Raw genomic sequence first — 13,567 nt, 5'->3', positions numbered from 1 at the left:
TTGACCAGACCGGTAGGAGTCTGTAATGGGCCCTCCATGGACACTGGTCACCCACTGTTAGTGACATAAGAGGCAGGGGGAAGCTGGTCTCATCTGATTGTCCTCTGTGCCTCTGAGAAGAGTGAGGCCTCCTGAGGAGATGAGCAGCATCATGCTTGGGTTATTGAGGAAAGTTGAGAGTGTGTGTGTGTGTGGGTTATTGAGGAAAGTTGAGAGTGAGTGTGTGTGTGTGTGTGTGTGTGTGCGCGTGTGCACATGCGCACACATGAAGGACTGAGCCTTCCTCTCCTTCAGGGAGCCAGGGCTGGGTTTGTGAGCTGGGAAATGTGGAGAGGCCAAGTAGAGTAGGAGAAGAGTCAATTCCCTTCTCCCCCACGAGGGGGCATTTCCATGTCAGCAAGTGCAGGGTCCCAAGAGAAGAGTGGGACCCACCAGCTGTGGGGATGGAGCTTCTCCTTTGCTTTGGGGCACAGCATATGCTGACTGATGGTGTAGGGCATGACTGCAAAGCTTGCAGTCATTTGAGCCTAACTGTCATGGATGGACTGCCCAATGCTCATCGTTCTTAAGTTACAAACAAGAGGAAGTCCGAGAACTGTGCAGGCACAGGGCTGTCAGTAACCTACAGGGTCAGCCAGGCCAGTGCCTGGCACAGACGCAGGATTTGTCATACTGAAACCACCCCACACAGATGCCACCCCAGCTCCTTCCAGGAAATCTCCCATGATGCAGACTCCACTACTTTCCTGAGCAGCTTGTTCCATTGATCTGCTGTCATGGTCAGGAAGTTCTCCTGAGGCCTAATCTAAGTTTGTCTGCCTTGTAGCAGCCTTCCCAGGATCTGGACAGGAATGTGGGAGTTTGATCTTACCGAATTCACAGAGGAGACCGAAGTACCCGGGCGGACACTGGCAGATAGTGAAGTTTCCATCCAGACACCTTCCCCCATTCCGACATTCACAGTCTTCGGAAAGCTCTGCAACAGAGGGCAGTGACAGGGAGACTGTCAGGACAGCCCACATCCTGTTCTAGCTGCTAAGATTTTCATAAGGTCCTCCACCACCACCAAGTCCCGCAGGATGCAAACAAATCCTGCTTGGAGTCACACAGATTCAGTGCAGCCACAAGTTTCTCCTGTCAGCACCTCCCCATCAGAACAAGATTCAAATTGACACCTGGTGATGGCAGCTTCTGAGCCACTTTCCTCTCCAGCTGGAGAAATGAGCCACTGTTTATCCAGCGGTGCCCTGAATGTGATGCATTGGCTCTCAGCAGGAATGGCCACACAATGAGATCACCCTCAGCAATTTGACCTGCATCTGGGGAATTGGATGCAGGCCCTATCTCCACTACTTACTGTCTCTGCAGTTGGGACCTGTGTAGCCCTCTGGGCATTCACAGATGTAGCCTTGCTCTGTTTCCAGGCAGTTCCCCTCATTCTGGCATGGATTGGAGAGACAAGCACTTGCCACTCTAGGCCCACCTGTGAAGAGTGGTCATTAGTTGAGGCATGCAGGGAGAAAAAAAGTCACCTCAGCTAAGGAGGGGCCACCATCCCCACACCAGTGTAACTAGTGACAGCAGTGGCTCACCCCAAGGAGACCTGATCAGAGGGTTGCTACAGAGCTGGGCAGATATCGTGGGGAATACCCCACTCACTCCTTTGAAGTTAATGTGGTTTGACCCCCTGCACAACTGCTCTAACATGATCCCTTCAGCAGAAGGCCACACTGAACTATCCTATTTCTCATTGGCCCCTGCCTCAGGGCTCACCAGCTTGCTTGCTCTGCTCCTACCGTGTTTCACGGCAAGTTTTACTAAACATCCCATGGGTCTGCCATTCATTCTCCATAGCCCAGTCTCTCCACTTTGGCCGAATTGAGCTCAGGGCAATGCCCAGTTCTCGGAACCAGGAGTGGGTGTGACAGAGAGACACTAGACCAAATGCCCTGAAGCCTCAAGGCAACCTCAGCACAGGGCAAATCTGAAGGGAGCTTCCAGCTGGAATGGCACGGAGTCAAGCCCTGCATCTCAGCTACATCAGAGTGACCCTTCTGTCTCCACCCGTGGCCTGTCCTGCTTACCGTACTGGCAGTTGCTGCCATAGTAGCCTGGGGAGCAAGTGCAGATGTAGCGTCCAGGGCGGATATAGTTACACGTCTGGCGGTTCCGGCAGTTCCGGTCCTCGCAGGAGGAGAGGTCTGGAGGGTAGAGAAGCAGTCTCAACACAGCCCAGCTGAATTCAAGGAATAGGCCACTGGGAAGGCAGGATGGGGCCTTGGCAGTGACCCTGAGAGCAGGGAAGGAGGGAGACACAGACAGACAGGTCCCAGCAAAGGCTCTGCCACAGACTAACCGCCCCCTAGAGACCCTGGCCATAGGCAGGGGAGACTCCACTGCATGCAGAGAGAAGCAGGGCACCTGTCTCACAGCGCTGTCCCACGAAGGGCTCAACACACACGCAGGTGTAGTTGTCCACCAGGTCAATGCACCGACCCCCATTCAGGCAGGGGTTGGAATCACACTCGTTCACTTCTGGAGAGAAGAACAGCTAGGGTGATCAGGTCTCACTGTCAGGCCAGGTCAGGCCTGCCTCTAGACCCAGCCTACATGTGCCCAGATCAACAGATGTGGCTGAGGGCCTCGCTTGTTATCTCTGTACCTGGAGACCTGAATTGGCCCTTGCCACCTAATATCAGCCCTGCCCAGGTTATGGATCTCCTGGCATTAGATCTCTTCTCCAGCTCCTGTTATTTGTACCCTGGTAGCTCTGGGGGCCTGGTCTTGGAGCACGTGCTATGTCAAGTGCTGTACAGAGAACAAGGGGCAGTCCCTCTAAATAGAAGACAAGAGAGAACAGATGGCTGCAAGCAGTGAGCAGGAGTTCCAGGGAAGAAAAAGGCAGCATGGTAGGCACCGGTATCACTGCCCCCTGCAGCTATCCACCATCATGTTTGGCTGGTAATTCATCTGACAAGGTATGGCCTTCTGGTTTGCTTGCTGCTCACTGCATCCTCTGTTTGCAGTCATCCAGAACTAAACCCTCCCTGTCTACATCACCTCTAGCATATGGCCTGTTCTTATTCTCATGCTTGTGTCTCACATCCCTCTCCCCAAGCTTTCCTTCTTCAGCCCCAAGGCAGGCCCACCAAGTAGCAGTTTCCCATCTCCCTGACCCTCAGGGTCTTCACTTGCCTTCAGACCACTGCCAATGGCTTTGGGGTGCCAGATCAAACAGTCACAGTATGGTACAGAACCCTGCCTTCACTAAACCACAGGAATGGCCACCCAGACCGGCCTCACCCCTACACTGCTCCACACCTGCTGCAAAGGCATCTCAGCACTTTGCAGAACGCAGCACATCAGCCAAGGAATTTGCCCCTCACTGGCAGCCACCCCCACAAACATTCCTCCCTTTGGCTTCTTACCTGCCTCACAGTCCTCCCCTGTGTATCCTGGCTGGCACACGCATGCAGCTGTCCCATTCACTGCCTGGCACTCCCCACTGTTCTGGCAGGTCTTGGCTTCACATGGCGACTCCTCTGCAAGGTTCCGCGTACGTGAAGTGAGGGATTAGATACAGCCATGGGAACCACAGAACTTGCAGCTCTCCCACCAGCATGGAGCCCACGTGCCCGGCCAAGCCCCCTTGCATCCTCCTCCCCTCTCTCTGCAAGCTCTTGGCAGGGAGAGTCAGGCCAGTAGATTCTGTGCTTTGCTGGAAAGGGGCCTGGCCCAGTGGTGTCGCCCCTCCCCTTCAAGTCCTACTGAGGGAGACCGGGATGGGGAGAGCTGATCAACCTCAGTGAGAAGACAGCTCTCTTATGCCACAACTTGCTGGACTTTGTTTTTAATGCAGAACCTGGCTATACAATTAACCAGCCCTGGGATCCATGCACCTTTACCACCAGCAGGGAGCATAGCTAGGTCCCCAGTACCCGAATTTTAATTCTTTTTAGTAAACACATCCCTGGAGAACTTACTGCTGCACTGGGGCCCAGCAGTATCAAAGAGGGAGGCATTAATGAGAGAGGTGAGCCCCAGAGCACATGATTAAACTCACCTGACATGCACTGGGTAAGGTTCTGGACCATGGCACCTGCTACTATGACTCATCCTGTTCAGCTAGTCACCCCTACTGGGCACCACCCTGCACAGCCTGGCCTGTGCTGCCACAGCCCACTACTGAACCATGCATGCGTCTACTTGGCTGGGTTGCAACTTGCCACCCTTGGCTGGACACAGCGCCTGCTCCCACCAGCATACCCCAGGTGAGGCAAAGGACATACTGTTGGCACTTCAGCTCTAGAGAGTCTAGGTATGTCCTCCCTAGCTACTAGGCTCCTTCCAAAGTCCACACGCACTCTGCTTCAATAATCTTTCTTCCTAGCTTTCCTCCAATTTGGGACTAAGTGCCAGCAGCTGGCCATTTAACTTCTTCAGTTGCAGGGCAAGCGCCAGTCACTCTCTGCAGATGGTGCATCTGGCTACCCCACCAGCTGACCGTCACTCACTTTACAAGAGATGTCTCTCAAGCTCCTTGGCAGCAGGTCCCATTTGCCCAAGTTTGGTGGGAGGTAGACCTGGGCAGAGGGGATCACACACTGTGCCTTCAAGTACTGATGTTCTTAACTAGCTATGAGGACCAGTGTCTTGAACCAGCACTTTGACTCAGGGTGCCTGTGTCGCATGCTCTGGAGGGGAGGTGGATTGACATTGGCAAAGGTCAAGCCAGAAGGCCAAGACTGACAAGCCAGTGCATGAGCAGAAGTGTAGCCAGGCAGCAAAGGGAGGTGCTGGGGAATGGGCTGGGCTTCACTGCCACAGATATCACCAGCAGCTGAAAGCACAATGCTTTCCTTCCTAGACTCTTTCTGACACAAGCTTGTTGTATCTTAGGATGAAAACAGATGGGCCAATGCAGTGGCTAACAGAGTTCAATCACATTGGATTGCTTGAGTGCATTTTAACAACTCCTGCAGAGACAGGACACTGGCTGTCCTCATCCCCCTGTGGCAGGTTAGAGTACTTTTGGTGTCTCTGGGCAATATTCCTTTTCACTGTGTGACAGGGTTGATTTGTGTAGTTTTAGTACTAGGTTAGACAAGTATTTGTATGGGATGGTTTGGACAGGGCTAATCCTGCCTGGAGTAGGTGCTTGGACTAGATTGACCTCCAAAGGTCCCTTCAACCCTACTTTTCTGTGATTGTATCTATTCACTTAAAAGTTTCAAAGAACTAGCACACACATAAGGTAATGTTTTGTCCCAATTACATCACAAAACCAAGACAAAGCTGTGCCAGTAAGACCCAGCCCACAGCAAAAGGTGATCAGACTTGCTCCACCCCATAGGCATCCCAAAAGAACAAGTTTCCAAAGTAGGACTAAGATAATTCAGAACAAGGCACCTTATTCCAGAGTTTGTGTCCACACTTGGAGTGTTTCAGGAACACCTATTTTGAAATAGCCCAGGGATCAACAATGCCACCACCAGAGAGGAGACTGAACAAGAGAAGCAGGGCCAAGACAGGGCCTTTGGTAAGCCCTAAGGACACTAAGCAAACCCTAAATATGTTTCTGCTCACAGGCCTATCACTGTCTCACAGCTTGTCCTCTATTATCAGCAAAGTGTGTGTGATTGTGAAGCTCCTTTGCCCAGTCTGTGCATCACTTGCTCAAACTGTCACATAACCGTCACTGCAAGCTGTCACATCACTTGCTTTAACTGTCTCAGCTAAACTGTCAACCAGGACTCACACACAGCTTTGGCTCTACAGAGGATGTGCTTAAGCTGCTGGGGAGACTCTGAGGGTCAGCACTGGCCTTGGACCTTGGCAGCTTGACCATGAGGCAGGACCAAGAAACAGCTATGAGGCTGGGAGGCTGCATCCTGGGAATAAACCAGAAAGGTTGGACTTCAAGACAGCTGCTAGATGCTACTTAACTGAGTAGCTCTGGGAACATGCAGGATCTGAAGGCTGGTGTCTGGTCACAAGGAGGAAGGTACACCAGTTGCTACGCCAAGGGCCAGGAAGACCAAGCAGACGGCTGGAGACATAGTCATAGGCATATCGAGATTTGAACAGCCTGGAGTCAAAGCTTATGTTCTTTGTTTTAAGATCGCTGAGCTAAGCTAACAGATGTCCTAGTCAGATATAGTTGAGAGGGGCTTGTACTTGCTAATAGAGAAGATGGGCAATTGTTTAGTGGCTTAGTTTTCAATTTCCCCACTTGTATTTATTGGTACCAATGTCCTTGGCATGTGAGCTACCATCACAAGCACTGAGGTATCTTGGGGAGACTTCAGAACAAAGGATGAGGAAGTGGGGACAGATCCTGCAGGTCCTGAAAAAGTCTGATCCTTTTTCTAAGCACCTAAATGGGAGCTGAGCTCTTCTGAAAATATGTTTCCTACTATGGGTGCCAAGCATTTGGAAATCTGCACTTCAGATGTTTAAAATAAGGCCTGTGTGATTGCTCTCATGTCCAAATGAGCAAAGAGTTCCCATTTGACAGGGAAGATGCTTTTTCTTCCTGATGATGTTGCTATTTGGATTAAACACTGACACTGAGGACCTAACCCAGACAGTTAGAAAGTCATTAAGAAGGCTCGCATTGACTTCTGGACCAGACCTTTATCAGTGAAATCCTTGCAGAGAGCAAGGCTGCTTGTTTTCTGCTTACATGACAACCACCACCAACTTGTTTCAATACAGAAAACCCAGTGACGTGAAGACAGTTTCACACTGAACCACTGAAATACACTACATTAACACTTGGCCTGCTTAAAAATGGGCCACTGGCATCACCCAGAGCCAGGGGCAAAAGTTTCCTTTGGTTTCAAACAAGTCAAAATCCAAGATGCCTACAACTGTCTGCAGAAAACCCAGAACTGCTCCCACACACTAGCATGCAGGGTGGGGGTTGTTTCTTTATCCCAGTCACAGCTACAGGTCCCCTGGGAGCTGCTGCCTAAACCTTAACAACTGATAGCCGCTGCAGAGTGCTACAGAGGCTGCGACACGGAGGTCAGTACCAGTATGCTGTGTGGCACCCCACTGATTGCAGAATCAGTGTTAACTTGAGAGCAAAGTATCTGGCTCTGTATATTTAGGATTTTCAAAGGTGCCAATGAGAACTGGCCAGTGATATATGGACCCTCCCAGTCTGCTCTCTCAGGTGGGCACTACTATTCTCTTTCTGCAGAGGGAAAAATTCTCCCCCGAAGTTGGAAGGCTCAATTCTGTCCCACTTATTCATGCTATGATTAGTGCCTTACTCAGCTCTTCCCATCCACTTCAACAAGGCTCCTCACAAAGGAGGCACTATACTGTAGAGCAAAGCTGGCTGTGTGTACACTAGGTGACTTTGCCAAGGCAACAGAGGGAATAGGGATTGGGGTTGGGATTAAGACCTTGAAAGTCTATCACTCGGTCCCATTATCCTGCCTCTTAAATATTCCCACAGGCCTCTAATGCAGCCTTTGCGTAGTTCTCTCATGAGTTTGTACTGCATCAGGTTATGGTCAGAGAACTCTATGCATTGCTACATTATCATGGGTCCACAGGCCTGTGCAGCCAATGGGAGTCCTTCCACTCACCCGTGGGGCTGCTGAATCACAGTCCGCATGGAGGCAGAAAGCCAGCACCTAGCACCCTCTTGAGGTGGCATGGATACCACAGAGATTCCCTTTGCCCCACTCCCCATGGGGGGCAGAATCAAGAATGCTGTCCCCCTGTGCGCTAAGCTAGTCTTGCAACCCAGCAGGACTGCACTTAAGCCCCTTGCCAAAGTTATTTTGGACCCAGCACTACTCACCATTCTCACATGTAGTGCCTTTGAACCCTGGTGGACACTGACAGCTGAAGCTGTTGACACCATTAATGCAGGTGGCTCCATTCTGACATGGGTGGGAAAGGCACTCATCTACATCTGAAACACAACAGCACGGACGCTCAGGGAGAAAGGTGCTGAGTGCTCTGCCTGTTCTCCTTTGGGAAGGGTGGGTGGGGGAAGAAACAGCAGCAGAGAAGCATGAAACATAATGCCCTGCATGTGCTCTCCATGGCCAGGGAAGTGGCTGGTGTCAGCTCGCTACTGGAGTGCTGCCTGGTATCGGACAGGCAGAGACCACATATGGACTCTGCCTTGTGGTTCACCCTGTCTGCCCCTTTTCCCCCACACGCATCAGCAGTTGGTTACAGATGCTGTTGGGGTAGGAGTGACATCACCTCACTCTCCTGTTCTCTCCTGTGCCTGTGACCAGCTGGCCCATAAGCAGCAGTCAGTCACAGGCAGTATTTATATCTAAGCTGTACTTATCTGGCCCACAAGGGTGGGACATTCAAGCACACCACAGTCTAACAGTTTTATCCCCCTCCTCCTTCCTGTGAGGGAGGGAAATGCTCTCTCCCCTATTTTACTGCGACCCAGTGAGATCGACTCATCCAAGCTATTACAGAGAGTCTGTGGCAGAGTAGAAGACACAAGTTCAGCTCATTCTGGTCTAACCAGGGGCCCGTCCACCTTGTGGAACTGAAGCTGTTTCACTAGCTACATATTCCAGGCTCTCCTGGGCTGGGAATGAAGGTGGAACAGTTTTCTTCCCAGGGGAAGGAGAGAGGCAGCAAAGCACAATGGTCACAAAGGCCAGGAGATTCTTAATGGTTGTCCAGTCCAAGCTTGGGAAAGAGGAGGAATATACAAGTACCATGGAGGGCATCCCGGAGTGCACTTACCAAGGTGGCATCTTTTTCCAGTGAAGCCTGCCAGGCACGAGCAGGTGTAAGAGGGGTTCCCTGTGATGCAATCCTCAATGCATTTCCCTCCATTCAGACACGGCCGTAACGTCAGGCACACAGAGGCTGCAAAAACAAGTGGCCACTTGTATTATTAGGAGACCCAGCAGCAGGCTCCCACAGCACAGCACAGCACAGCACAGCACAGCACAGCACAGCACAGCACAGCACAGCAGTAAGAACATTGGGCTAAAAGGTCCCTTTGGCCTTCAGCCCCATTTGGTCCACGCAGATGCCACTGGCTTGTCAAGGCTTCCCTTTAGACTATTGCTGGGCATTTGTTTGCCAACATGTTCCATGGAGGATACTTCTGCAGCACTCACTGCCACTTGCTGTCAGCAAGTGATAACCTGAATGTCTTACAATTATCTTGCCACTCATTGTGCAGGTGACAAACTAAGAACCAGGGAGGCTTGGGGCTTGTCCTTATGGGAAATCATCCCACTATGAAGGCAGACTGTGGAATAAAAGTGCTGTAGTTATACCAGTACAAATTCCCAAATGGATGTTCATACTCTTATTCCAGGATAAAGATAGCCTTCTCCCAGCTTATATTAGGATGCTTTGGAAGCAGTATATCTTCTCACATTGGGAGCCCAGCATCACAGAGGGAATCCATGATGTAGCAGGGAACTGAACTTTGGTCCCCTGAAGCCCAAACAATGTTGTAACCACTACAGCACAACCCCCCATTATGTCCATATGTCTCCCTTTCTCCACATTGCTCATTACATCAATCCTAACTTGATTCCTCATTTACCTTTATTTTTTCTCCCCCTCCCCTTTTATTTCTCTGGTTCAAAAGATAATAAGCCCAAATTTCAACACATGGCCACCTAAGAGAAAGACTCGTAATTACAGCATACACAGTAGTCAGGTACATATGTCTCCAGACACAAGACATTATTCGCCTCCCACTTATCCAGCACATTCATAATGGTGCATATCAGCCCAGGCACCACAAGGCCTTTTCCTCTCCCATGGAGGCAGGAACAATGGGCCAAATTCAGCCCAGACAGAAGCAGGCATGAATCCACTGGCTTTTCTGGAGTCCTGTTTTGCATCGGGGGCTGAATTTGACCCTACAACTTTAGTCCTTTTCTCATTAACCCCCCAAAACAAACAAACAAACAAACAAACAAACAAACAAACAAACAAACCCAAACCCAAACCCAAACCAAACTATCAAATTCCACATCTGCTTATATGAGGATGTTTCAGAAACTAGTGGCAATTTTGATATAAAACCATTTCATGGGCAGTGATGATCATTTACTGAGCCACATCACTTCTCCACAGTTGCAAAAGATGGGGCATTCAACAATGTTGCCATCAATGTTCCCTGTTTCCAGGTAGTTTCCCACTTTCTCACAGACATACAGCATGGGCAACCGTTTTGCTGCTGGTTTCTGAAACACTCTCTTGAATTCCCAGAACAGAGCCTCATCATTCTTGCTCGAAGCAGAGCAGCAGAGAACACCCCTCCCACCATCAAATGTGGTGAAAAACACAGGGTACAGCCAAGCAAACAAACCACAGTGAGTTCACAAGGGAAGGGGGGCTCCCCATATAGCAGCTGCTCTGTGGTTACTTAGATTTGAGTGAGAGAAGGCTTTTGTGGCTTATCTTCTGCTTGGCGCAGGATAAGAGCGCACAAATGGCCAGTCACCAGGGAGCAGCTGGCAGGCAATGAGTCCCCACCTCCTCTTCACACTCTGCAATACATTACGTTGTCTTGGGCTGCCATGGCTGAAGGTATGGACACATCCCACTAAACTCAGCAAAGGGTACATAGCCTGAATTTGGCTTAGCACCTTGGGTTTCAGGTCTTGGGAGCCAGCATCTTGTACAGGACCCATCTCGCTTTGGTTTGATTCAATGGCAAGGTAGCCAGTACCCCAATGGCCACATGTATTTCACTGCAGCCATGCACAGGGCTGATGGCTTCAAGAGTTTTTCCCCTCTCCCCTTGCCACCAACAATGCCCCTAGCTTTCCCCTCCTCCACCTGCTCAGCCCCACTTCAGAAATGCTCTCTTCCCTCTTTTCATGGGCCCTGGAATTATACAGGGAAAGACAAAATAACCCAGAGAAAGGATGGAAGAATTGGTTTGTTTAAATAAACCTAACTGCTGTCCTCTTACTTGTGTTGTTGCAGCCCCCCACTTGCACCTGGGCATCATCGATTCTGAACACCCAGCGCCCGGGGATACCCACATTTGTTGTCATCTCCACGTCAACGATGTCATCAGTGCGAGATCCGGGGATGTTGAAGTAGCGCTTTCCGTCACCAGCGTTGAAACCTGCCTAGGAAGAGAAGGACAGACAGTGAGAATTCTTGCAGGCAGTCACAGATGCCTCGCTTCCACGATAGTGCAGCACCTGAGGACAAACCCAACAAGGACATGAAAGAAGAAAGAGGCTGGCTGGTTTCTTTGACTGTTGCTTCTTTTACTAGTTCAAACACCTTGCCATTGCCTTCTCCTTGGCAATGGGCATATACATTACAGCGCCCACTGCAGCAATGCCTGAGGGGCTGCGAGATCTGCTGTGTAGGGACTGGGAGTCAGGAGTCCAGAGTTTTAGTTTCAGCTCTACCACCGGCCTCCTGCATCACATCACTTCTGGCTATGTCTGGGTGGTGGGGGTGTGTTGTGTGCAGTTGTATATGTGTTAGCTAGCAAGGAAGGAGGACAGCCAGCAGGGGTACCAACAGCAAGGAAGACATAGCAGGCTACACAAGCTCACCCAGTGCACTGCATACTTACTCAGCCCTTTAGATAACAGCTAGCTCCAGGTATGCTGCAGTTGCACATGCAAATATGGAGGAGATGCAGCCTCTGCTCCCTCTCCCACCTTTCATCTTCTTTACTAGGGTTTTATGCACAGGAAAGCATGTCAGGAGGGGCCAGGTCCCATTTAAGGCCTCATGGTGAGTCTATTCCACTCTGCTCAAGTCCCTGAAAAACCACTATCATGTCTACTATGGTAACTCCCTGTCATCATAGCCTTAGGGCTAAGTCATGATATGCGGGGAAGAGGAGGAGGATGGTCCACTCATCCTTTGCATTAATGTTTTTTTTCAGGGACTCGAGAAGGGTGGAATGGGTTTATGGTTAGACATCTAAGTGGACTTACACACTAGCAGGTGTAGCAGGACCTTAGCTTAGGGATCTGTACATCACCTAGTGCAGCAAGGCCCTGACTTTGGCAGGGCCTTCTGAGTGCCAGGAAGGCAGCCAATAACTTCAGAGGAGCCTGCTTTCCCTCCTGCTGGGAAGCCTTGCATGGCTGTACACAGAATGGGTGGGACTAAAGAGCTGGGGGAGGCTTGGGGCAGCCCACCAAAATGCTTCCCCTGCACGGCTCAGCATAGCCAGGGTAAACGGGAGTGCTTTGTGCCCCAGCAGTCTTTGCACGTTGATGACTCATCCCTTGGAAACAGCATGCAACTTCCATTCTATTTTCATTCGACTCTGCACCTGGGATTCTGCATAGAGCATGTGCACAGGGTGAGTCCAAACAAGTTTTGGACATGCTTCACGGAAAGAAGTCAGGGAGAACAGCACTGCTAGCTTAGGCCAAGTAGGCTCCTCTGCCATGCAAGGCCAGACGCTTTTGCACAGAGCTGTGTGGCTTTGTCTTATGCTGAATGGCTGCTGCACATTCTTGCAAACTCAATAACAAATTGACACTGGGCGAGATTTTTGAGACTTCCCCTTCTCTTTGGCTGGTGTTAGGGTGGGGCGTTCCTGGAGCCCTGTCGGCCTTCCAAGGCATGCGGTTACTGCTCTGTTTACATACATAAAATCTGCACTTTTGAATTCTGAGATTCCAAACGTGTCCATTTCCTTTACACCTGTGATTTCCTGCTTTCTGGAGACTCTCAAATGGGCGCAGGCAGTGAGCCAAGGGCAGAGCAACTGGTGGTAAATTCACACATCCGAATGGGCACCAGTTTAAAAAAACAAAACAAAACACAACAACACAGAAGGATGAAATAAAAACACAAGTGAAAGCTGTGCTTGCTGCAGCAGCTGCAGAACGGCTCTTAAAATCTGAGGTTAGAAAGGAAAGCAACAGAGACACTGGCCAATGTAAAGAACTGTGGTTTCACTATAATAAAGCCCTCTATATGGTCTTAGCTTTTGAGAGTGAGAGAATATGTGGGTATTTAAAGAACCTTAAAAAAAAAAAAAGAAGAAAGAAAGAAAGCACAACCACTACCTAAATTACCCTGGCTGCTTCATGCTCCTGGCAAGAAAGAAATAATACAGTAAAAGTTGAGAGAGGTGGCTCCAACAGCTTCTGTACTGATGGATTGAGAGGAAGGGGTGTCTGCAGCTTGCCTGGCTTACCTGGGCCGCAATACCACCAAGCCCAGCAAAGTCTCCCCCGCTGCTGGCATGCATGCCTGTGGTCCAGGTGATAGACTCGTAGTTGAAGATAGTGAAGGAGAGTTTGCCATCGGTGATGAGGACAATCTGGAAGGTGTTTACCTACAAAACAAACACTGAGGTGAAGGGAGGAGTTACAGGAGAGGAGGGAGCATGGCCAAGCCAGGACAGGAGAGGAAACAGATCCCGCAAGTTTGGATTGTCGTGTTTCATTTGTGAAAACTTATTTGTACCAAGATGGTTATGATTGAGAGAGGACTTGTTTCTATTCACCCCAGCTGAGAGCAATTCTCCAGCACAGAATCACAGAGTAAAGCAAACTACACAGAAAGCTGGATTACCACAGATTAACTAGCACTTGTGATGAAAGGT

At 50.2% G+C, this 13,567-nt stretch overlaps 1 protein-coding gene across 6 annotated transcripts in view; it reads right to left on the bottom strand.

Annotated features, from left to right (window-relative positions):
* SNED1 (sushi, nidogen and EGF like domains 1) overlaps positions 1-13,567 on the bottom strand; it is an 87,401-nt gene that overhangs the window by 29,696 nt on the left and 44,138 nt on the right. For 5 of the 6 annotated variants that reach the window (XM_014598783.3, XM_019486080.2, XM_059730866.1 and 2 more), the window contains exons 3-11: positions 13,157-13,297; positions 10,943-11,105; positions 8,740-8,865; positions 7,820-7,933; positions 3,429-3,542; positions 2,422-2,535; positions 2,085-2,201; positions 1,358-1,483; positions 872-976 (exon numbers count right to left, since the gene is read on the bottom strand). In XM_014598783.3, coding sequence (XP_014454269.1) covers positions 872-976; positions 1,358-1,483; positions 2,085-2,201; positions 2,422-2,535; positions 3,429-3,542; positions 7,820-7,933; positions 8,740-8,865; positions 10,943-11,105; positions 13,157-13,297 — 1,120 coding nt within the window. The remainder of the gene's footprint in view (positions 1-871; positions 977-1,357; positions 1,484-2,084; positions 2,202-2,421; positions 2,536-3,428; positions 3,543-7,819; positions 7,934-8,739; positions 8,866-10,942; positions 11,106-13,156; positions 13,298-13,567) is intronic. The other variant, XM_059730869.1, reaches the window with a different exon arrangement.

This window comes from Alligator mississippiensis, chromosome 7, assembly GCF_030867095.1.
Source record: "Alligator mississippiensis isolate rAllMis1 chromosome 7, rAllMis1, whole genome shotgun sequence".
In the NCBI taxonomy this organism is placed as follows: domain Eukaryota; kingdom Metazoa; phylum Chordata; order Crocodylia; family Alligatoridae; genus Alligator; species Alligator mississippiensis.
This window is presented reverse-complemented; position numbering and strand designations above follow the sequence as displayed.